Here is a 25,914-nt window from a genome sequence, read left to right on the forward strand (position 1 = left end):
AACCACTTCCCGGAAGAGGCTTGGCTAATGGAGTCTGGTGGTGACACATATCGCCTAAACATGCCGAAAATTCACCATTTTGAACTCCTGTGTGTGAAATCTGGATAGAATTCCATTTTATTCGCCGTTCAAAATAACTTAAGCAGTGGAATATTAGCACTTAAGGTGCAAATATTGACGAATTGTCACAAGGAGAGCGGAATTAGCAAGCGAACCCAGCGACAATGTCGGACCAACCAGGAACTAAAACTCTGCCCCCTGCCCGAACCTCCAAAAGTCACTTGGAGAATATAAAAAAGGTGGCTGTTACAATGCAGGGGCAACAGGCATTGTTCCTTGAACTTGACCAGGTAAACATTTAATGGTCTTCCATCCCATCAATCGTCTCCTTCCATGTTCACGATCTGTCACTTTTGCCATCATTGACATTTTGGCGCAGACGTCAAACAACTTGTCATGTATGTACATTTTTTAACATTTTTTCCACGTCTGACACTACTAGTATAAGTCGATAAGTTACCAATTATTGCGAAACTTGGTTTGTTGGTGAAAGTGTCGCGCTTTATTTTTACCACAATTTGGGTAATCATTAGTGTGTATTGATAAAGTGTTTCGAAAAGTGCAAGTGTTTTCAAGTTGGTTTTAATGACATTTGTGTTGAGTTGTGTGTAATATCATGATATGGAATTGTACATATGTCATCAGTGTTAGAACCAGTTTCTCATGATACAGTTTGATTTGGTTTAAATTTGACATGTGTCAGCGCTGTTTGCTTGATTATATTTCAAATATATTGCAAAATAATCACCTGCTTACTAAGCCATGACACAACTTCCTTTAGTAGACATTCTTAAACCAATCATTTCACACATATGAAGTTTAGAGTGGAAACATTTTGGTAAGTCTAGAATTAACTGATGTCTGTTTGTATTTTTTTATTATCATGATTGTCGATATTCGTCAGTGGTTCATAGTAATGACAGCTTAAAGGGGCACTGATCTAACGCAATTCCCCGGGACTGGTTGTTGCCTTTGTTATTGTTTTTTCCCAGTGAGTACCCGGATGTAGAGCAGAAATCTAGACTAGCTCGCGACCTCTGTTGCGCCATTCGTAAGCGCATTAGTCACTTTTATGGATACCGGTAGTAATAAGAGCATATGGTCACATTGATCAACAAAATGAAATACAGTTTTCGAGATAATAAGGAAATGTAGGTATCTTTGTGGGTAGCATCGGTAATGGTGACGAAGATTTGATAAGTCACTTGCTTGGTAATTTTGCGATTTTCGTTTACACTATTTTGACTTGCAACACAAAGTAAATATTTCATCTGAGCATTGCTTTTTTTATAGCGTGTATATTTTTTTACTGTCAAAATGTGTAACATATTTATTAAACGTATAAATATTCAGTTATTTTACAAAGTGACTGAAAAACATTTCCATCTGTATTATTATGATAACGAATTCCAAACATTTGGATGTTTAATGTCATCACCAAGAGACTGAAAATGTTACGTTGAAAAGTACATTTCTATGTTGTTTGGCTTCTAATCCTACATAATAATCTGTTGTGATGTTTGTAGGCCCTTTTGATCGTCTTGATCAATCTGGACAGATTTGTTAGTCAAAATGACTGAAATATTTACACATTTTATAAATTGCCTGAGAGAATCACATTTTACAAATTGACGGTAATCTATACACGCTTACAAAGGTAATGACCTGTGAAAACAACGTCCATCGCGCATTGAAGAATTTCCCAACCAAGACGTAGAGAAACAAGAACGAATTGGTTCAAATGAAGGAAAACAAAATGCAAATACCATAATTACAACTTACCAAATTTATGTGTATAAATAGGCAGCTTCCTTGTTCGAGGAATGTATCCGTGAATATCCACACAAAGGAATAATGTCCCACTCATCTGCAGCTATACAAAATAACTTATTCGATGTCACATGTCTCTGTAACTATCAAATATTCTAAAAGATATGTGTCGTTTCGGGATATTATAACCAGTGTTCGTTTCACAACTGATCACTTGGATTGTTTCAGGTGTTTCACATAGGTGTCAAGTCTCAAGGGTTGGCTGAGAAAGGCCACGTGACAACTATTTTCATTACGTCCACGGTTCCTAAAAAATCCACTGAGTTTGATAACAATGAGCAACCAATCAACGTATTATCAGTTAACCCTTTGAACAAAGTATGTTGTTTTTACATCGGCACTTCACGCCATGATATGAGTGTATTCCCTTTGTTTTAGTAAACCTAGACACGTAAACACTCACTTTTGACATATCCACTGTGCAAGATAACAGTGATTAATCAATCAACGTATTTTCTGTTAATCCTTTGATGACTAGGAACGATCCGTTGATTTACCTAAAAAAGCAAATCTACTGATCATTCATCTCTTGCTGGGCTGCCACGTGCATATTACATAACGCACATTTCACCTCACTTCAAACCTGGATTTAGATTGAATAATTACCCCAGACACAATAAATGCCAAATGAGAACCTTTGTCAGGTAATCTAAGTGGTGCTACCACTAATTGTACCTGTAAGAAATTCATTAACTGAGCATCAAGTGAATGACGACAAATACACATGTGTAGGGTTATACGAGAAAACGTGGATGACAACAAGGGAGTAGTAATCGTATTATCGACGCAATCCGAAATCCGAAAATGCTTTCACTGCATGGATACTTTTTTTTAGTATTAAACTATAACCATCTGGGGTATTTCCAAATGACGACTTCCGATGAGCTCCGCCGTTCTTTTTGTCTGTTAGTTTAGGCTGAAGAAATTAATTAACATGCGCCCTTTGTCGAATCTTTATAGATCACATTTAACCAATCAGTGTTTATTCAAAAATGCATAAAACAAATATTGCCTCCAGCCTCCAAGTTTATTTAGCTGTCCTTGCAGACGGTAGCCCAGTCTCTGGTCACGCTCAGTTGCGTTGCGTATCATCCGGGTACTCACGGGGGAAAAAACAATAACAAAGGCAACAACCAGTCCGGGGAATGGCGTTAGATCAGTGCCCCTTTAAACATGATAGAGTTGATTATGATCTTATCTCTGTCAGAAACCTGAATGATAACTCAAGAAAGTCATCTTTTTGAACAATAATGATCAGGAAGCAACATGTTTCTGTTAACTGATTCACCATACTAATTCTGGTGTATCATATGTCCAAAGAGGGTAAGATTTCCTGTTGTTCCTTCAACATCAGTCTGCGACTTTAGCCACTTGTCCGAAGCCCGAGACAAGTAACATTCTGTTGGTCAGGTTAGATCAGCTAAGAAATGCCATGTGAGGACATTAAAATTAACTGAAAATGATGTTAAAAGCCATTTTCAGGCTGGTGGACTCAAAATGTTTTGGCCCATATTGCAACATGTCTGGCTAAAGAATGCTATGTTGTCAATCAGCAGTAGCTAGATTATAGGATGGAGGGAAACAAAGGGAACTTTTGCCCTAAAGACCCTTTTTCATTGCAACTTAATATTCCAGATCTTTGAAAGGCATTCTGAAGTGATGCACATAAGGAAGAGAATATATGGATGACAACTTCTTTATTATGGGGAACACAATGTTTCGGAGTATATGCTTACTCCTTCATCAGGTTTGTCGCGCCTGATGAAGGATTAAGCATATACTTCAAAACGTTGTGTTCCTCATAATATAGAAGTTGACATCCATATATTCTCTTCCTTAATATTCCAGGATGATCTTGATAATTGTTTGGTCTCTTATCATGTCTGTGGTTATGGTTGTCATGTCTGTCAACTACCTGTGTGCATGGTGTAGACATGGTATAGTGGCACTGTCGACACTGAACAAACTGAATATGAAGTAGCCACATACTGGTTCTGAAAAGCATCAGTAGAAATAATATTGTTGATAATATTGATCATCTGATGTTTCCTTTTGAAGATGTGGTCAATTGGAATTAACATGATTGATAGGATCAATGCATATAGTTGTATTAACACAATTAATTTGGACTTGGAAACATAAGCATTGTTTTCAAGGTTAAATATTTTACCGTTTTCCAAAGATTCAGGTGTTAAAATATTGACTTATTTCACAAACCAAGATTTCGTAAATCTAGACCCAAAAAATATGTTTATGCATTATTGTTAGGAGTAGTGGATACAGTCAGAACTTGACATTGAGTCTAGAGAGCGCATTATCATGAAAATAAGATGTACATGTGTTATATTCAGAGCTCTAGATAAGCTTTTTTTTTTTTTAGGTATGTTACCCAGGGGTTTGATTTTGATTGGGTGTCCACAATTTTAAAGAGGATATTCAAATTTTTTACCCACCATTTTCTTGAAATTTGAGTATTTTAATGTAAAAACCTGTTTCGTAAAAAAACCTGTTAATCATTTAAAACCGTGAATAGTATTATACCCGTCTGCATATGCTAGCGGCTCCCTCTCCTGGAAGCCATTTTTGTTTGCAATACCTAGCATTGTAAGAAAGGTGCTATTTCTATAATCACCAATCAGCAACTGTTTAAGAAACAGCATGTGCATTGACTAGGCAGGATGTGTGTTTTAATTGGCATCTACCAGTATGTTTGTCGCACAAGTTTTTCCGAATGTAACTGTCAGTATGTGAACTTGGCGATCGACTGATACTGAATCATTTTGTCTAACAGTTGTAACATACGCAACCGTTTTATCCAATAATTTAAAAAGTTTTGAAGAAATTAAAATCAGGTAATATTCTTACGTTTTTTTTATTTGTTCAAAGTTGGGACTGGTAAAAATTGAGGGGGACTGGTAAATTTTAGAGTTGCCAGTTCCTTGGACTGGCGGTTTTAAAAGCCAGCGGGAACACTGAGTACACTCATTAGTTTTGTTTCAACAGCAAATTTATAGTTTTTGTTGCATATTTGATTTATTTAATGCATATTTTACGCAAATTAGCAGCTTAACTCTGTATATTTACTTTAATGAACAGAATGTGCTGAATTTATGATGTTGTGCATTCCATTATTGCTTAGTTTGTCCATATATTTGCCATACTGCATGTTTGATTAATACAACAAAACTTCCTTATTTTCAGAAACGTCCTTTAGCTGGTATAATTCAGGATATATGTACACAGTAAGTAAATTTGCAGTAATGTCTTACCTGTATCTAGATACCTGAATCTCCATATATTGCAATACTGTACAACCATTGTTTATGATACCATTGAAGGGGGCACGGGTGGGCCAGTCATCTAAAGCATTCCATTTCTATGTGCAGAGTTGCATCCTTTAAGTGTTGCCAGAAACCTGTGATTATGTGTTCGAATTCCAAGTTCGCCCTGATTATGTTGCCAGCACAATACACATGCTCAATGGTTTGACCAAATTGGTAAATATCTAAGACTTTCATCACTTTGGGCTTTCCTCCCACATCAAGGTGACAGTCAAACACTACGTGATATAACTGAAGAACTGTTCAGACTGTTCAGAGTGGTCTTAAGCTCACTCATTAATGTTGAGCCCATGCTTGCCGTAAGAGGCGACTAATGGGATCGGGTGGTCAGGCTCGCTGACTTGGTTGATGCATGTCGTATCCAAATTGCATAGATCGATGCTCATGATGTTAATCACTGGATCATCTGGTCCAGACTCGATTATTTACAGACCGCCGTCAAAAAGCTGGAATATTGCTGAGTGTGGCGATAAACAACAAACAAGCATTAATGTTGAGTGCACATCTCAATTTCCTTATTTCTCTTTCAGGTGGAAGCTTTCTGACCAAGAAAATTTTGCGCTACAATTCTCCGAGCAGAATCGTCACAGCTACATCACAGATCAAAATCGGAATGAGATTTCAAACGGAAATGTTCTCACTCTGACATCCTCTCCAGGAAAAAAGGCTCAAAACATTTATAGTCAACTGAATGACAATGCTTCCCAGCAGGATAAAATATCAGCGCTTCGTGATCTCTCAATCTTCTCCTCTGACATTTCATTTGCGATTGAGTTCATCAACAGGAATGGTCTACCCTTGGTCATAAAATTTGTCACATCAGGGAATTTGTAAGTGTTCTTTGAAATCATTCATACTATGAGCAATGAGACTGTTCCATTTATGTCAATATCTTGAAAACAACACGTACAAGACAATAAAAAGCCGGTTGTTTCCTGTGTGACATGTCTAAGATTTCCATACTTTATATGTTGTTATAAGAAATATTAACTCTTTGATCATGCTGATAGCAAAGAATTTGATCAGTTGATAATGTGTTTTACATGCTTATAATGTCTGTATTGGTTGGTGTGTCAGTAAGCATGGTAAGTGATCATTAAGTAAATTGGTAATATACTACTCAAAAGATGTTAAGGACCACCCGATTCTTTAATTATTACGAAAGTCATGATAGTTATTGTCTTATCGCATGACAGTGATAGAGTTACTATAATGTAAAGAAAGAATTTGGTGGCCCTTAACTTCTTTTGAGTAGTATATATTGTGATAATTGTTAATATTCTTCTACCATGTCTACTGCAAACAGAATAGTGATCTGACCACATCTTTATATAATTATGCATCAAGGTAAAACTTATTAAACATGGTAGATGTATATTGTATTTTCCCCTATCAAAATAAATAGTCTTATTATCATCTTTATCAGTAAATCAGCAATTATGATTTCATGTGCGATAATTCACCTGCACTGTGACCATGATGATGTCACTTCATGGGTAACATCTATTATTTGCAGCAATGGAGACCCTCTCGCCTACACGCTCAAGTCCTTTGTGTCGCTCATGGATCATGCTATTGTATCTTGGGATGTTTTGGAATCGGATTTCATTCGAAAGGTAGAAATATTGATGTTGGGTAGACCTGTCATTATACACTCTGCCGTGATGTGCTACATATCTTGATACACCCTGCCATGATAGGATACATATCTTGATACACTCTACCGTGATATGATACATATCTAGATACACTCTGTCGTGATAGGAAACATATATTGATACACTCTCCCATGATAGGATACATATCTAGATACACTCTGCCGTGATATGATACATATCTTGATACTCTGTGCCATGATAGGATACATATCTAGATACACTCTGCCGTGATATGATACATATCTTGATACTCTGTGCCGTGATAGGATACATATCTTGATACACTCTGCCGTGATAGGATGCATATCTTGATACACTCTCCCGTGATATGATACATATCTTGATACAATCTCCCGTGATATGATACATATCTTGATACTCTGTGCCATGATAGGATACATATCTTGATACACTCTGTCATGATAGGATACATATCTTGATATTCTCTGTCGTGATAGGATACATATCTTGATACACTGTGCCGTGATAGGATACATATCTTGACACACTCTGTCGTGATAGGATACATATCTTGATACACTCTGCCGAGATATGATACATATCTTGACACACTCTGTCATGATAGGATACATATCTTGATGATAACTCTGTCGTGATAGGATACATATCTTGATATGCTCTGTCGTGATGGGATACATATCTTGATACACTCTGTCTTGATAGGATACATATCTTGATACACTCTGTCGTGATAGGATACATATCTTGATACACTCTATTGTGATAGGATCCATATCTTGATGATACACTCTGTCTTGATAGGATACATCTCTTGATACACTCTTCCGTGATAGGATACATATCTTGACACACTCTATCGTGATAGGATCCATATCTTGATGATACACTCTGTCATGATAGGAAACATATCTTGATGATACACTCTGCCGTGAAAGGATACATATCTTGATACACTCTGCCGAGATATGATACATACCTTGATACACTCTGTCGTGATAGGATACATATCTTGATGATACACTCTGCCGTGACAGGATACATATCTTGATGATACACTCTGTCGTGATAGGATACATATCTTGATGATACACTCTGCCGTGACAGGATACATATCTTGATACTCTCTGTCGCGATAGGATACATATCTTGATACACTCTGTTGCGATAGAATACATATCTTGATACACTCTGTCGTGATAGGATACATATCTTGATACAAGGACTGGGACGTGTTATTGGTTTGTGTGGGTCCTGACTAGGACCCAGGTACCCACAGGACTACCCAGACCCGTGGTTAGTCACGTGATATATTGTTTAATGACAAAAACTCACTATAGCTCAGTGGTTACACTACAAGTTGTTAATGTTCGCAGTTCTTTCTGTCTCTGCACACATTCCTTTGACTTGTATATGTTTGAGTAAAGATAAAGCCTCAGTCAACTTCACTGTACACATAATCCGATCGTTTGATACATGTATCTAACTAGTTTTTGCCAGGGGTGCAGTAAAACAATTCCCAATCAGACATTTTGTTCCCATCTCTTGAGACCTACAGTGGGTATCTAGGTAGGTCGGGTAATCTTGGTAATACAGGGTCAGGTACCCAGGTAGTAAATTTGAACTTGTCGCAGCCCTATTTGATACACTTATGCCAAACGTTTGTCAGTTAACCAGGAAATCCCATATCTTTCGATGCTATTTCAGTGTACATCGTGTAGTAGAAATAGTTATCTTAACAGCAGTTTTATTGTACTGATATCAAAACATAGGTTATAAAAATCAATATTCTACTCATAATATTGATATATTGGTGTGATTACCATGGTTCATGTGGTCATTAATTTCATAATGGCATAAACTTACATGAAGTGGGTACATGCCAGTGCAATATGATAATTAACAATGATTAAGAAGGAAATGCTCATACCAGTTCTGTAGCATTAGTTGTATTGTGTGATAACATTGAGGGCATTGGTGACCCAGTTGTCTTAGGTGCCACAATTCGCTGTGCAGAATGTTTGGCACATGAGAATGATGAGTGCAGATAGGCTATACATCGTATAGTGTTTACCTGTGCTGTGTCAGCAGTATATCTCTGAGACTAGGGCTGCAACGGTTCACCAATACTTCGATTCGGTTCGATGCTCGATTATTTCCATTCGATTCGATTATTTTCAATTCGATTCATTAGTCTAATAACATACAATGATTCATGTATAATATGCATAAATAAGTAACACATTGTCCACATTGTCACTACTGAGGGAAGCCCTCTGAGCAGTCACAACATCCCCGGCTGTTGAAAAGACCCTCTCACTAGCCACACTTGTGGCAGGTGTGCCAAGGCACTGTTTGGCATATTTTGACAACAAGGGATACTTTCCCTCTCTCACCCTCCACCAACTCGGTGGGTCAGACTCTAGGCTGGGCACCTCATGAACCGAATCGAAATCTAGACATTGTAGATCGAAGATAGAATCGAGACGACAAGTACCGGTTCTCGGTCCACCGAACTGAACCGTTGCAGCCCTATCAGAGACTGACATTTTTATTATCTTATCAACTAGCCAGTTAGACCACCTCGACTTTGAAATTCCTGGTTGATATTACAGGGCATTGTTTGGTAACAGTCTTATTTTTCCAACCATGATCATGATGGATCTGATGGCATTTTCAGCAGATTGTGCGACAATGAAGTGTTGTTTTCAGGGATTTATCAAAACCTGCTCAGAGCATGACCCAAGTCAGCAGCAAATATCAGTAAAAATTCCCAAACTAAAATTAAATATTTCCTTGTTCATACTGTTATAGTTATAACTGATGTTATGGCTTTGTAGAGATGACCTGTATTTCAGTGATAACAGAAACTAGATAGAGGAAGAGGATTTAATGCTTAGTTTAACAGTACTGCATTGAATGCAATGTTGAAACAAGAACTCTCAATTTTAACAAAATAAATATTTTTCCTGATTTGCCTGCCATGGGCACTTAGTTTGGAATCCTACATAAATCTGTCACTGGAACAAAGAGCTGGGATGTATGTTTGGGTTAACACAACAATTTGCTGTCCAGGTAGCGGAGTGTGTCAACTGTTCCAGCACTGCTACCCTAGACAAGCAATGTCTGCAGTCAGCGCTCGAGATCCTGGAATCTGTCGTTCTTCACAGGTCAGTCTAGTTACCATAGCAACAACACCATTTGTAAGATTGATTTGTGTGTTATCAGTCCTTGTAGGTGTACATAATACAGTGTGAATGATGATAAAGGTTTAAGCTTGATTAACTGCTAATACATGATGAGGTCAGGCTTTGTATTTTCATATTTTACAAATTTTCTTTGTCCGTATACCTTTATGTATATAAACAAGTAAATGTCAGTTTTTTTAGATAAATGTTTCAATTGAGACAATATGATGTTCTAAAAGCCCATTTAGATTCAGGCACAATTTAGGTTTGTTTTTGTTTTGCAAATAAGAGTTCGCTAGTCAATTTAAAAAAAAATTAATTAGTCTGGTCAAAATAACTTTAAAGAAGTTGTTAATGTCAGTATGATCAGCAGGTCAGTGCTGTTGTGTTTTGGTGTAGCAAATTCTCAAAGATTTGACCAGTAACCATGACATGACTTGTAAGAGAATCTGTATTCATAATATTGACCCTATCCAGGTTGATTGCACTAACTTCCTGTCATGTGATCCTGTTAGTCATGTGACCAGTGTTGTCTTGGCAACTGTTTCAGCACGGGTAAGCAGGCTGTGGTGGAGCAGGTGGTGACCCCTGTCAACATCATTCCTCACTTACAGAGGTCAGTAACTCAGTGCTCTCTGTGGCTTTGCTTATATTTTATTTATCTCATCTGCAACTTATTTTTTCTGACCTGTGAAGATCCGGTTTAGAATGGGTCTTCAGCAACCCATGCTTATCGTAAGAGGCGACTAACAGGTTGGGTGGTCAGACGCGCTGACTTGGTTGATGCATATCATCGTACCCCAATGGTGAGAATCAGTGCTCATAATGTCAATCACTGGATTGTCTGGTCCAGACAGGATTAATTACTAACTAACATAACTTATTTTTACTAAGATTGGATAAGAAATTTCAGAATGTAAATTTATCTGTTTTAACAAATCCGATTTTGAACATGTTGAAATTTGTGGTAAAAGTTAGCCAAAATGTTCATGATGATTGTTACTGACTCAAAAAGGAATTATAGTGACATTCAGCAAACCTTAAATTATCCCCAGCCTTGAAGAGCATTTCTGGTGTCCCCCGCCGTGATATTGCTGGAATATTGCTAAAAGCGGCGTAAAATCAAACTCACTCACTCACCCAGCCTCGAAGTGGAGCGGGGGTATAGGAACAGAGTTCGTCCACCTGTCCGCTTCCCATTGTGGACAAATCTTCTCAAAAACTATCCAAAAGTTTCACAGTGTGGACGTAGCTCAGTCAGTTAGCTGTTGGGCTAACAATCCAATGGTCGTGAGTTTGCGTCAGACGGATTCTCAGAAAAACATGGTCGTTTTTCTTTGAGACATGTGACCTACGGCAGAGATTGTCCTCACGAGAAGTTGCACTGTATTCTAAAGGTGCTCCGAGAAATGAAATTTAACACACTGATGTTACTGGTCTCAAATGAGTATGAAAATCGGTGTCGTACATTCATTCTTTTTACAGAGTTACTGCCCTTGCTCCATGCTTTTTAACTTACTGCATTGTGTGTAAAATTGGGACAAATCTCTGCAACTACTGACGTTACATGAAAGTGTGCATGCTTATGTAAGAGATACTTGTCACGATTGAGTTCAAACATTGGTCCTGTCATTTATTTTGTTTAGAGAGTTATGGCCCTTGATCCTCATTATTTTACTTAGTGCATAGTGTCTGCAATGGGGACACGTTTTCTCAGAAACTACTTAAGTTAGCTTATCTAAGAGATACTTATTAAGACTGAGTTATATTTACCAGAGAATGGCCTGTTGTGTGTAGTAATTTCACATTTCGTCATTTTTTCTAATGACATAAAGCGGCCCAAGTGCCTATCTCTTCTTAAAGCTTTATATAACTCTTTTTTATAGTTTATATTCACAACTATATGAACAAACAAAATTCTAATGTTACCCATGGTGAGGGATAATGATAACGCTGTTTTCTTGTTATATCTCCGACAAAATGTCGAGGGTATATAGTTATACGAAGGTTCCGTCTGTCCGATCGTCCGTCCAAAAACTTTGTCCACACGATTTCTCTTAAACTATTCAGGGGATTCATCTCAAACTTAGTACATATAATCTATGTCATATGGAGGGGTGCGGTCAAAAGAAAAAAATTGTTTTTATTAATTTTCCATTTTTTTATGAATTTTTCAAACCCTAACATCCGTCCGAAAACTTTGTCAATGCGATTTCTCTTAAACTATTTAGTGGATTCATCTCAAACTTAGTACATATAATCTGTGTCATATGAAGGGGTGCAGTTGATTCATCTCAAACATCTCAAACTTAGTACATATAATCTGTGTCATATGGAGGGTATTGTTTAAGGGAAAAAAAAGGGTTTCTTTTAGATATCAACATTACATCCCATTAACATGCCAAAGTTAAATGCAAGACATATTTTTTATGTTGTAAGCAGTGGCTGCAGGCTAACGGAAACAGCATATGGTATACAATATTTGAAGGTTGAGGTGATATATTCCTATGTGCTTACATGTTTCAGTCGTTATACAACACAAGACAGTGTTATTGGACGAACACAAGAAAATGTTCTTGGACGCCGGGGATCAACAGCAGTGACCACTCAGACGTTTTCAAGCCAAGCTTACCCAGAGGTTCAAAAGAACGCCATAGCTTTAATCAATGCACTTTTCATGAAAGCTGATCCCGACAAACGGAGGGTAAGGGATAAACAAGTGTAATAACTTGCAGATTACCTACCTAATCTCTACAAACACCTACTGTAAATCATGAAATTCATGTGAAAAATGTGAGTGCCCCTTGCTTGAATTAATAAGTTGACACTTTTTGTGTGGATATTTTGGAGTACGTGTATATTATCATGTTATGTTCACTGTCATGTTGCTATGTTAATAACGTTGCAATGTTAATGAATACCGACCCAACACTCAAAATAACCAATATGTGGAGGCTTACCATGGTGGTAAGTTGAATGTGTTATCTAATAAATGTTATATACTTTCTCTTTCAGAAAATAGCAGACCAATTACATTCCAAGAGCATGAGAAATATGATCCTGAGCGTAGGTATCTTACTGAGCTTCTCTCTGTCATTGTCTATTCTGAAGCAAAGGGAAAAAGATTACATTTACTAACCAGAACTGTTGTCACAATAGTTGACAACGCAGTTGTCAGTTGATTATAGTTTTAATAAGATATACATGTATGGACCTTTACTTTTAATTAATGCTATTTATATTTCCCTCTAATGTGAGAAATTGAGAGACCCGTGAAGATCCGGGGTAGTATAGGTCTTCAGCAACCCATGCTTGTCGTAAAAGGTGACTATGCTTGTCGTAAGAGGCGACTATTTGGATCGGATGGTCAGATTCGCTGAATTGGTTGATGCATGTCATCTTGTCCCAATTGGAGGATTGATGCTCATGATGTCAATCACTGGATTGTCTTGTCCAGACTCAATTATTTTCCGCCATCATATAGCTAGAATATTGCTGAGTGTGGCGTTAAACAACAAACAAACAAACAGAAGTTGAAATGGCTTAAATGGAAACTCTACACTTTTTTATTTACAAACCCTGTGGGGATAGACCACCTATGTGGTCTGGTGGTATAGTGGAAGGTCTGATGTTTGATCCCTGGCCGTGTCATACCAAATGACATCAAAAGATGGTACTTGTTGTTACCCTACCTGGCGCTCGGCATTAAGAGGATATAACAAGAACTGGGCCCACTTGCACAAAGCGATCTTAGCGCTAAGACTATTCTAAGCCTATGTTAAGGAATGGGAGTTATGATCGTCTTAGCGGTAAGATCGCTTTGTGCAAGTGGGCCCTGGTCAGCTCGGAGTCCGTATGCTGTGTCTGAGTAGGGTGTTCATGTTAAACAGCAGCATGGTATGTCACTGCGCCAGCACTTTAAAACAGTCGCACCCACATAAGGTGTGTATGCACGTCGCTATATGAGTGCAACAAAGCCCGAACATGACATTAAACTACATTTCACCTCACCTCACTTAACTGACATGGTTTCATGTTTTTGTCTCTCTCACATGCAACTGATGCCTTGTGTGTTTCACCTGTTAACCCCTTTAATCTAACCCTAACCTTAATTACATTTTTGAAAGTCTTTGTGTTCCTTGCAGCATGTGATACGAGGAATGCAGCAGGTGGGGACTGAGATGGCGCATCAACTGTACGTCCTGCAGGTTCTCCTGCTCAATCTGCACGAAGATCGCAAGAAGACACCTGCAAATTCACATGACCAGGTGAGCCGAGAGACTTTTCTGAAGCATTTACTAGCCCCAAAAGTGACATCATATGACACCCCTAAAAAGGACCGCCTCCGTGGTCTAGTGGTAGAGCGTCCACCCGGAGAGCGGAGTTCGATCCCCGGCCGCGTCATACCAAAAGACGTCAAAAGATGGTACTTGTTGTTACCCTGTCTGGCGCTCGGCATTAAGGGGCTAAAACAAGGACTGGTCGGCTCGGAGTCAGTATACTGTGTCTGAGTGGGGTATTCATGTTAAACTGCGGCATGGTATCTCAGTGAGCTAGCGCTATAAAACCAGCCACACCCACACCCACATGTGCATTCATGACACAATAATGTAGAAAGACCAATAATGTAGAAAGCCAGTGAAGATCCCGGGTAGAGTAGATCTTCAGCAACCCATGCTTGCCATAAGAGGCGACTAATGGGGTCAGGTGGTCAGGCTCGCTGACATGGTTGATGTATGTCATCGTATCCCAACTGCGTGGCTCGATGCGTATGATGTCTATGACTGGATTGTCTGGTCCAGGCTCGATTATTAACAGACAGCCGTCATATAGCTGAAATATTGCTGAGTGCGGCGTTAAACAACAAATAAATCAACAAACAATAATGTTGAACGAGATGTTAAGCCCCATTTGACCTCACCTCACTTAACTGACTTCATATTTTCATAGTTATGTCTCTCTTCCATACAACTGATACCTTGTGTGTTTCACAGACTGTGCTGCGGGATATTGAAGAACTGAGGAGAATTGCGTTTGATGTGGATGGTGACCCAAACATTAACACGGTCAGGAAATCACCAAGCTCAGCCAAGGACTACAGGAAGCTGGGATTCCTTGTAAGAATAATAATAATGACATCAATAATAATAAATATAGATATGATGGCTTTTGTTTCAAACATTTGCCTTTGTATAATTAGATGATTGCTTCATGGGGGGATACTACCCATGCTGTCTACAGGCCAGAATGTTTGTACATCCACATCACATATTGGCAGCCATTCCCAGCTGGGTTAAGAAAGGCAAATTTGAACTTAGTCACTTCCAGGGTGACACCACACATTTGACGCTTGTGTTTCCAATGTTTGAACGTATACATGTTTCCGTCATCTGGTCTTCTACCAACAGATGAGTTGGTTGTTTTGAGTGCACAGGGTGAAAGTCCATTAGACCCATGAAGATCTTGGGTAGAATAGGTCTTTAGCAACCCATGCTTTCTGTAAAAGGCGACTATGCTTGTCGTAAGAGGCGACTAACAGGATCGGGTGGCCAGACTCGCTGACTTGTTTGATGCATGTCATCGTATACCAATTGCGTGGATCGATGATGTCAATGACTGGATTGTCTGGTCCAGAATTGATTATTAACAGACCGCCGTCATATAGCTGGCATATTGCTGAGTGCAGCGTTAAACAACACACAAACAAATATTAACAGACCACTGTCATATAGCTGGAATATTGGGAATGCTAGTGCTGGTACTGCTACAGTAGTTTTATGCAAGTGGACCCAGGACTTGTGACACTCTTCACCATGTTCACTTTTCTCTTCCTGTATTATGGAGTAATAACAGGGTTTGACAAGGCCACTGGTCCGTTAATCCAAGACTAGTGAAAATCCATAGGGGCTAGTTTCATACCAAAAGTCGGAAATTCTACTGATTATCATAATGATGTGTTTCTATAAACACTGTTAAAATTTAGTTACATTTTTAAAAAATCCAAATTATATTCAACGCTGTAACCATGGTAACATGCTTCTGTTGTTGTATTGCTTGACAGAATCAGGGCACGCCTGTGGAAGATTTCACCAAGACACCCCCTGGGCTTCTCGCACTCGATGTGATGCTGTACTTCGCCCGGAACCATGGAGAAAACTATGTCAAGGTCAGCCATATGACTCCATTAACGACCCAATTTCACAAAGTAGTAATATGCATTTTCGTTAGCAATATATGACATATGACATTATATAGGACTCTGCCACTCTTTAAAAGTTAAAAATTTCGTTAGACGTTATGAAATGACAAGAAAATGATAATCAGCACCTCTAGTGAGTACAGGATCATTCCTTTCTATCCAAATTACATCTTGTTGGGAGAATTATGTGGGTGTCCATTAAAACAGCCTATCGGTTATATAGGCCTTTTTACCATAACTCTCGAACACATCCAGAGAGCGGAAGGTAGGTGTGTCGATCCCCTGGCGGCGGCGGCGGCGGCGGCGGCGGCATGTCGACAGGTGTTAATTGATGATATTTGTTGTTACCCTACCTGGCGTTTGGCACTAATGGGCTGAAACAAGGACTGGTGGCCTCGTGTCAGTACACTGTGGGATATTCATGTTAAACTGCAGCATGTCATCTCTGTGGACTAGCTCTACAAAACCATCATATGTCCAGGCTGCAATACTATTTGGGGTGCAACTATTGTTATTTCTGTAAAGGTAGTCCTCCACCACTGCAATACTATTAGGGCTGCAACTATTGTTATTTCTTTAAGGTACTCCTCTACCACTGCAATACTATTAGGGGTGCAACTATTGTTATTTCTGTAAGGTACTCTTCTTACCACTGCAATACTATTAGGGGTGCAGCTATTGTTATTTCTTTAAGGTACTCCTCTTACCACTGCAATACTAGGGGTGCAACTATTGTTATTTCTCGAAGGTACTCCTCTACCACTGCAATACTATTTGGGGTGCAGCTATTTTTATTTCTGTAAGGTACTCCTCTACCACTGCAATACTATTTGGGGTGCAGCTATTTTTATTTCTGTAAGGTACTACTCTTACCACTGCAACTATTGTTTGTTCTTAGTCCTCAGTATATATTCTGAAAAATATTTGAACATCAATTCTAACAGCTGTTCTGTGGTTTTCGAGATGAAATCGCAAACTGTTGTCTACGTATTTAGGTCCTGGTCCACAGAACAATCGTAGAGCTACAACTGTCTTAAGTCTATGTTACAGCATGGGAGTTTCGATCACCTTAGTGCTAAGATTGCTTGGTGAGCTACCATGCAATGACAATATCTTTCTAGCTCATCTCTAGCTTTTTACAACATACTTTTTTATATTCAACAAAAAAGTTCTTGGTAACGTCAGTAAGCAATTTGTGATGAAACTTTCACTAAAACACCACAACTTGATGTAAATATTTGATTGAATAACTGCCTATTTAGAGTTATCTCCCTTTGACCATGTCTTCGTTTTGCTCCAGGTCGTGCTTGAGAACTCAAGTCGTGCAGATGAGCATGATTGTCCATTTGTAAGGGCCAGCATCATGCTTACAGAAATACTATGTGACATTCTCAAAATAGGCGAACAGCGTAAGTTTTTTGTTGATTATGCTTCAGTAACATGTGTGAATTCATTTGTTCAGTAATTTATTAATAAATAATTATATTCAGTTCTTGAAAAGCAAAGATGTTAGATTTCTGTTTTGTGAATTCTGGCTGGATAAAGCAAAACCTACCAACGACAATATGTCCTGAAAAAGCTCTGAACTTTGACAAAGAAAGGTGTACTTATATTACAGTGTTACAGAAAGGCTTCAATGAATTTGAAAATACTTTTGTCCCAAAGCAACACAATATATATTATCAATATCTTTTTACCTTCCAGCGACAGAAGAAGGTCAGACATTTTACCCCATGTTTTTCTGTCACGACAAACCATTTGAAGAGTTCTACTGTGTGTGTATACAACTGCTGAATAAAACATGGCGGGAGATGAAGGCCACGTCGGATGACTTCCAGAAGGTTTGAACATCAAAACTCAAGACTCAACACTAATCTTCCCTAGACTAGGGTGGCCCGTGAAGATTCTGGGGTAGAATAGGTCTTCAGAAACCCATGCTTGCCGTAAAAGGCGACTATGCTTGTCGTAAAAGGCGATTAACGGGATCGGGTGGTCAGGCTCAGTGACTTTGTTGATGCATGTCATCGGTCCCAATTGGGTGGATCGATGCTCAAGTTGTCAATCACTGGATTGTCTGGTCCAGACTCTATTATTTACAGACCGCCGTCATATAGCTGGAATATTGCTGAGTGCGGTGTTAAACAACAAACCAAACCAAAACCAAACCCTAGACTAGTGGCTAATGGGTATTTCATATTAAACTACCTCCCCAGGATTGCATGACATTGTATCCGATGACATGGAAGTTTGCTCATAGCGTAAATCACTGGTTTGTCTGGTCCAAAGTCAATTGTTTACAAGCCACCATCATTTTACAGGAATACTGAGGCATCAAACAGCAAACACATCCAACTGAAACTGATCTTTCTTATTCCACAGGTCCTGGGTGTCGTTAAAGAGCAGATTACACGAGCCTTGGAGATCCACCCATCCAATTTTGATTCCCTTCGAACCCGTCTAAATCAGCTGACTTACTCTGAGATCATCAAGATCTGGGAACTGGAGAGGCAGAGTAAGGAAGAGTGGGAGTCCCAGGCAAAACCCATCCTGTGAGTTGAACGTGTACATCTTGTTTATATGTCTGTATTAGGTTCCCCCAGTATCAAAAGCCATCCTGTGAGTTGAAATGTATAGATCTTGTCAATATAACTTTAGGGTTCCCGCATCATAAATACTTACCCCCTTACGTACATGCGCAGTTCGGTAAACAATGAATTGCACATGCGTGTTACATCACGCTGCGCCCTCCCATTCATCTTTTCTTGAAGCCATTGTTTGTTTCAACATGACGAACCACTCTTTTGATTACTCTAATCGGATTACCAGGATTAACGTTTTGAAAATGTAAGAATTTATGGCGAACATTAATTTTGCGCTAAGCAGGCTCTACCCTCAGGATCAAAAAGGGGTCTTGGATCAAAAAGTGGTGTTGGATCGTAAAGGCGTGTCAGTTTCCCTAAGACCGAAAATGGGCCTTGGATCAAAAAGGGGTGATGGACCGTAAAGGCGTGTCAGTTCCTCTTAGACCGAAAAGGGGTCTTGGATCAAAAAGGGGTGTTGGATCGTAAAGTCGTGTCAGTTTCCTTAAGATCGAAAAGGGCTGTTGGATTGAAGGGCGTGTCAGTTTCCGTAAGACCGAAAAGGGATGTTGGATCGTAAAGGCGTGTCAGTTTCTCTGAGACCGAAAAGGGGTGTTAGAACATTAAGCGAGAGGCACTGGAGCGTGAGTCACGGTAACGATATAGCGAGACAGTGTTCGTGCTATAGCGTGGTAATTGAGCGGATTGTAGCGCTCGGGCTGTACCCGGTAAACTGCATTGTTGTTTATTCTGTATGTGACAGGCGAAATATTTCAAACTTTACGGTTATTGTTTTGTTACGAAAGATTATCAGCAGACTACCCCTGTCTGTGACATCACAGCTGGTGACCTTTGCACTTACTGAAATATTGCTATCAGAATTCATGACGTTTATTTTAGTTTTTCTGTCATATTAAACGGAAAATGACAAATGAAACATTCTTCGATTGAGAAGATCGTCAACTTTCGCCAAGGCATATTTATGAATGTAAACTTTGTTGAAATTAAAATAGCAATGAGGTATGCTGAGGTCGGGCGAAGAGCGCCATGTTTGATTTTCGTCTGCTGATGTCTGCTAGCAACATGACACCGGATAAATTTGTATTTTCATATATCGTATATTTTCAACCAAAACACTTGAAATAAGGATTGGTGAATATTTAAGGGTCATCATTTCCTGCTAATTTTATAACATGACACATTAGATTAACCTGAATGTTCATATTTCAGCAACTGACATGATGCCCTTGATGATGATATTTTTATATGACCATGTGTAATTTTCTATCAGGTATTTATATGCAAAATATTGGTTCAGATGTCCCTTGTTTAATAAAGAACCGAGCATTTGAAATCCCCCACCCTCTTTACAGCACCTTAGGCTAAAATTAATCCAGCAGTTAGCATGGTTAGGGGAAAGAAGATTGAAAACAATTCAACAAGCTAAAGGTGAACAGATTTGTAACCAGGATATTTACATAGGATTTTCATATATAAAAAAAATGGTATTCTCATACCAAAGTTTTCTTTTTCAGTGAGTTGAGAGAGATTATTAAGCCTGAGATAATGGACTTGATCAAGCAGCAGCGTTACAACCACATGGTGGAGGGGGCCATTTTCACAAAATATGCCAAGGGCAACCAGAAGAAAGGTGGGAGTGATGAAGATTTACTTGTCAATCATTTCTCCCCACCCAAACATATTTTTTTTCATTTTGAACACTGGTGATTGTCTCTTTTCCCCCAACATATAATTGTTGACTATGATTGATAATATGCAGGGATTTATATTCGCCTGCTCAGATGCCAATATTTGTCCCCTAGGATGCAGGAAATGTCATTAAAAATTCCCTATTTGGAACTATAAATTCATTTAAAAAACTAATATCTAATCTTATGCCATTGCAGAGGTAACCTATTCTTCAATGATAACAGGACCAATAAAGATAACAGGTTTTAAGGCTTAGTTCTTATATTATTGCATTGAATGCAATCTCAAATTGCAATGTTAAATTACATCTGAATTTAAGAAAATAAAGAACAAACTTTGAACTATTTTTTTCTCAGGCTGCCTGCCAGAAGCACTTAGTTTTGAATCCTAGATAAATCCCCCATAGGCCTTAAAGATGTTGTTTCCCAATGTTTATGAGGTGTCTCTGTTTCAGATCGGTTCTGGTACTGGCGTTTAGCTCCAAATCACAAAGCACTTCATTATGGGGATTGCCAGGACAACGCCGTTTTGCCCATAGAGCAACTTCCTAACAAGAGTAAGTCACTGACTGAAAAGTGTACATCAATGGATATTTTTGGTCATAAGGACTACAGCCCCTTCTACACATCTAGCCATTACAATAGCTAGCCCTTTATACCACAAGGCATTTGCCAACTCCTTTTAACTTCTGCCTGAACATATTTAAAAAAAATGTTGCTTTGTGATGAAATCTGTGGTGATCGATAGAAAGTGCTATTCATTCATTAGGATGGTGTGATAAATCTGATGTCAGGTTGTTGGAGGAATAAGATGAAATCTGTGGTTAATTGTCTGTTGGCATTCTAGAAGTTGAGGAAGTAAATCATTCCAGCTTGATAACTGTATAAGAATCTACATTGAAACGTCACTATATGCAATAAAACAGAAGTTGTTGTGTTTTTTTATTGCTATTCAATCAGGATGATGCGTTACTGCACTTGACTAGTCGTATGACTTGTGTTCTGACAGCTCATATGTCACATATTGACTTGTGTTAATGTCAGTCTCAGATTTTGTAGCTTGATATTGTCACAAAGTCCCAATTCCACAATAGTCTTAGCGCTAAGACAGTCGTAACTTCCATACTTGAACATAGGCTTACGGCAGTTGTAGCACTAGAACGCTTGTAGCTCCCATACTTGAACATAGACTTACGACTGTCATTAAGCTAAAATCTTGACTCCCATACTTGAAAGTAGGCTTAGGACAGTCGTAGCACTAGGACGATTGTAACTCCCATACTTGAACATAGGTTTACAACTACCATAGCGCTAAGACGATCATAACTCCTATATTTGAACATTGGCTTACATCTATCGTAGTGCAAAGACGATCGTAACCCAATACTTCTTTATAGTCTTAGACTAATGACAGTTGTAGCACTAGGACGATCATCACTCCCTTACTTGAACATAGACTTAAGACAGTCGTAGCACTGGGAAGATTGTAACACCTTTTCTTGTACATAGGCTTACGACTATCGTAACGCTAAGATGATTGTAACTCCCCTACTTGAACATAGGCTTACGACAGTCGCAGCGCTTAGATTTTCCTCCATCCTATGATATTGCATTGTTTCAGTCTCCATTGTGGATATCAAGATGTTGCAGTCTGGCAAAGAATTTGCCAATCCCAAGGACAAGAGGGACAGAAAAGGGGTGAGTTGGATTAAAAATTATGTAAGGGTAATTTTGAAATGTTAGAATGTAAATAGGGTACCAACTTCCAAGATGAGTGAGTTGGGTTTAACGCCGCTTTTAACAGTATTCCAGTCATATCACGGCGTATCAGCTTAAATGTGGGAGGAAAGCCCGAAGTGATGCAGGTCTCAGACATTTACCACTTCAGTGAAACCCATGAGCATGGGTATGGTGCTGACAAACCTAGAAACATAATCGGGGCGAACCTGGATTCGAACCCACAATCATAGGTTTCTGGCAACCCACAATCATAGGTTTCTGGCGTGCCTAAGGGACGCAACTCTGCACAGCGAATCGCGGCGCCTTAGACGACTGGGCCACCCGTGCCCCCACTTCCAAGATGAAAAGCATTCAATTGGTCACATTGTATTTCATGTATACATCTGTTTTTTTGTTATTGTTTGTAAGGATAGGTAGCAAGAATTATGATTTGAAGGTTGTAAGTTATTGTAACAAAATTGCAGTGCCAATTGTCGATTTTATGTGTGAGATTTGTTCTTTTTCTATTGCAGATAAGCAGTTTTGCATTTGCTATTGTGCCAGACACCACTGACCCTTTACAGTTGGTAGCCAGTTGTGAGAAGGAGTTTGACATGTGGACAGATGGGATACATGCCTTGTTGGGGCAGGAGGTATGTAGTGTGGGGTAGGAGATGTGTAGTGTTTGGTAGGAGGTATGTAGTGTGGGGTAGGAGGTCTGTAGTGTGGGGTAGCAGGTATGTAGTGTGGGGTAGGAGGTATGTAGTGTGGGGTAGGAGATGTGTAGTGTGGGGCAGGGGGTGCGTAGTGTGGGGCAGGAGGTGTGTAGTGTGGGGCAGGAGGTATGTAGTGTGGGGTAGGAGATGTGTAGTGTGGGGCAGGAGGTATATAGTGTGGGGCAGGAGGTATGTAGTATGGGGCAGGAGATGTGTAGTGTTGGGTAGGAGATGTGTAGTGTGGGGTAGGAGGTATGTAGTGTGGGGCAGGAGATGTGTAGTGTGGGGTAGGAGGTATGTAGTGTGGGGTAGGAGGTATGTAGTGTGGGGTAGGAGGTGTGTTGTGTGGGGTAGGAGGTATGTAGTGTGGGGTAGGAGGTATGTAGTGTGGGGTAGGAGGTGTGTAGTGTGGGGCAGGAGATGTGTAGTGTGGGGCAGGAGGTATGTAGTGTGGGGCAGGAGGTATGTAGTGTGGGGCAGGAGGTATGAAGTTGGGGCAGCAGGTATGTAGTGTGGGGCAGGAGGTGTGTAGTGTGGGGCAGTAGGTATGTAGTATGGGGCATAAGGTATGTAGTGTGGGGTAGGAGATGTGTAGTGTGGGGCAGGAGGTATGTAGTGTGGGGTAGGAGGTGTGTAGTGTGGGGTAGGAGATGTGTAGTGTTGGGTAGGAGATGTGTAGTGTGGGGTAGGAGGTATGTAGTGTGGGGTAGGAGATGTGTAGTGTGGGGTAGGAGGTATGAAGTTGGGGCAGCAGGTATGTAGTGTGGGGCAGGAGATGTGTAGTGTTGGGCAGGAGGTGTGTAGTGTGGGGCAGGAGGTATGTAGTGTGGGGCAGGAGGTATGTAGTGTGGGGCAGGAGATGTGTAGTATGGGGCAGGAGGTGTGTTGTGTGGGGCAGGAGGTATGTAGTGTGGGGCAGGAGGTGTGTAGTGTGGGGCAGGAGGTGTGTAGTGTGGGGCAGGAGGTGTGTTGTGTGGGGCAGGAGGTATGTAGTGTGGGGCAGGAGGTGTGTAGTGTGGGGCAGGAGGTGTGTAGTGTGGGGCAGGATGTGTGTAGTGTGGGGCAGGAGGTGTGTAGTGTGGGGTAGGAGGTATGTAGTGTGGGTCAGGAGATGTGTAGTGTGGGGCAGGAGGTGTGTAGTGTGGGGTAGGAGATGTGTAGTGTTGGGTAGGAGATGTGTAGTGTGGGGTAGGAGGTCTGAAGTGTGGGGCAGGAGGTCTGAAGTGTGGGGCAGGAGGTGTGTAGTGTCGGGGCAGGAGGTGTGTAGTGTGGGGTAGGAGATGTGTAGTGTGGGGTAGGAGATGTGTAGTGTGGGGTAGGAGGTATGTAGTGTGGGGTAGGAGATGTTTAGTGTGGGGCAGGAGATGTGTAGTGTGGGGTATGAGGTATGTAGTGTGGGGCAGGAGGTCTGAAGTGTGGGGCAGGAGGTGTGTAGTGTCGGGGCAGGAGGTATGTAGTGTGGGGTAGGAGATGTGTAGTGTGGGGTAGGAGGTATGTAGTGTGGGGCAGGAGGTCTGAAGTGTGGGGCAGGAGGTGTGTAGTGTCGGGGCAGGAGGTATGTAGTGTGGGGTAGGAGATGTGTAGTGTGGGGTAGGAGGTATGTAGTGTGGGGCAGGAGGTCTGAAGTGTGGGGCAGGAGGTGTGTAGTGTCGGGGCAGGAGGTATGTAGTGTGGGGTAGGAGATGTGTAGTGTGGGGTAGGAGGTATGTAGTGTGGGTTAGGATGTATGCAGTGTGGAGCAGGAGGTCTGTAGTGTGGGGTAGGAGGTATGTAGTGTGGGGCAGGATGTGTGTAGTGTGGGGTAGGAGATGTGTAGTGTGGGGTAGGAGGTATGTAGTGTGGGGCAGGAGGTATGTAGTGTGGGGCAGGAGGTGTGTAGTGAGGGGCAGGAGGTGTGTAGTGTGGGGCAGGAGGTATGTAGTATGGGGCAGGAGGTATGTAGTGTAGGGCAGGAGCTATGTAGTGTTGGGCAGGAGGTGTGTAGTGTGGGGCAGGAGATGTGTAGTGTGGGCAGGAGGTATGTAGTGTGGGGCAGGATGTGTGTAGTGTTGGGCAGGATGTGTGTAGTGTGGGGTAGGAGATGTGTAGTGAGGGGCAGGAGGTGTGTAGTGTGGGGCAGGAGATGTGTAGTGTGGGGCAGGAGATGTGTAGTGTGGGGTAGGAGGTGTGTAGAGTAGGGAGGGTGACATTCTTGCCTTGATGGGGATTCTGATCTATTTTTTGTGTGATTGGCAGATGACGAGCAGCCAGACAAACCAAGACCTGGAGACACTGCTGAGCATGGAGATTAAGATCCGCCTCCTGGAGACCGAGGGCATCACCATACCAACCGAAGCCCCGCCCATTCCTCCAGCACCTGCCAACCTTAACTTTGTCTACCACCTATGACATGCAAGAGCACTCTAGGTCTGTTTTGTCAGTGCTTACTGTGGGCTGTGCCTCAAACTCAAACTGGAATTCAGATATTGGAGTAGGTACTGAGTTACTGACATTTTGAGGAGTAATTATAGTATCAGTGAATATGTCCACGAATCAAGGCATGCTGCATCGCCTGGAGGGCTCTCATCCTACATTCTGTCTTGTGTCTGTGGAGAGGTCTCACCGTACATTATGTCTTGTGTCTGTGAAGAGGTCTCATCGTACATTATGTCTTGTGTCTGGAGAAATGTGTCTGTGGAGGTGTCTCATCGTACATTAGGCCTGTGTCTGTTGAACTGCGTATGCGGAGGGACCTCATCATGCAGGTGTACTTGTGCTGGACCATCCTTTTAGGTCTAGACCATTCTTGTAGGCGGAAACTTGCATCTTTGACATCACAGGGACATGAGGTTGCCCAGCTACTTGTCTTACTCGGTTTGGTGTCATGATATATCAGCATACGGGTGCTAGACCACCCTGCAGCCTTCCACCGGTCTCCGTCTTTATCAAGTATGTCT

General features: G+C 40.6%; 1 protein-coding gene across 1 annotated transcript; it reads left to right on the plus strand.

The window, feature by feature from the left end:
* Positions 1-20: 20 nt before the first annotated feature.
* Positions 21-25,914, plus strand: LOC139454357 (engulfment and cell motility protein 1-like). The gene is made up of 19 exons (XM_071235998.1): positions 21-350; positions 5,092-5,132; positions 5,762-6,061; positions 6,748-6,847; positions 9,944-10,038; positions 10,607-10,672; positions 12,583-12,760; positions 13,072-13,122; positions 14,202-14,324; positions 15,051-15,173; positions 16,118-16,222; positions 17,556-17,664; positions 17,960-18,096; positions 18,635-18,804; positions 20,370-20,485; positions 20,999-21,100; positions 22,165-22,241; positions 22,796-22,915; positions 25,214-25,914. Exons 1-19 carry the CDS (start codon positions 225-227, stop codon positions 25,364-25,366), a joined length of 2,292 nt encoding a protein of 763 aa, XP_071092099.1. The 5' UTR covers positions 21-224; the 3' UTR covers positions 25,367-25,914.

The sequence above is a fragment of the Haliotis cracherodii genome, unplaced genomic scaffold (assembly GCF_022045235.1).
Source record: "Haliotis cracherodii isolate W230 unplaced genomic scaffold, xgHalCrac1.p SCAF_10, whole genome shotgun sequence".
Lineage (NCBI taxonomy): Eukaryota > Metazoa > Mollusca > Gastropoda > Lepetellida > Haliotidae > Haliotis > Haliotis cracherodii.

Coding starts and splice junctions, on each gene's coding strand:
- LOC139454357 (XM_071235998.1), top strand. CDS start 225: ATGTCGGACCAACCAGGAACTAAAACTCTGCCCCCTGCCCGAACCTCC. Junction 10,673..12,582: donor ATCATTCCTCACTTACAGAG/GTCAGTAACTCA, acceptor TACATGTTTCAG/TCGTTATACAACACAAGACA. Junction 18,805..20,369: donor TCCCAGGCAAAACCCATCCT/GTGAGTTGAACG, acceptor TTTCTTTTTCAG/TGAGTTGAGAGAGATTATTA.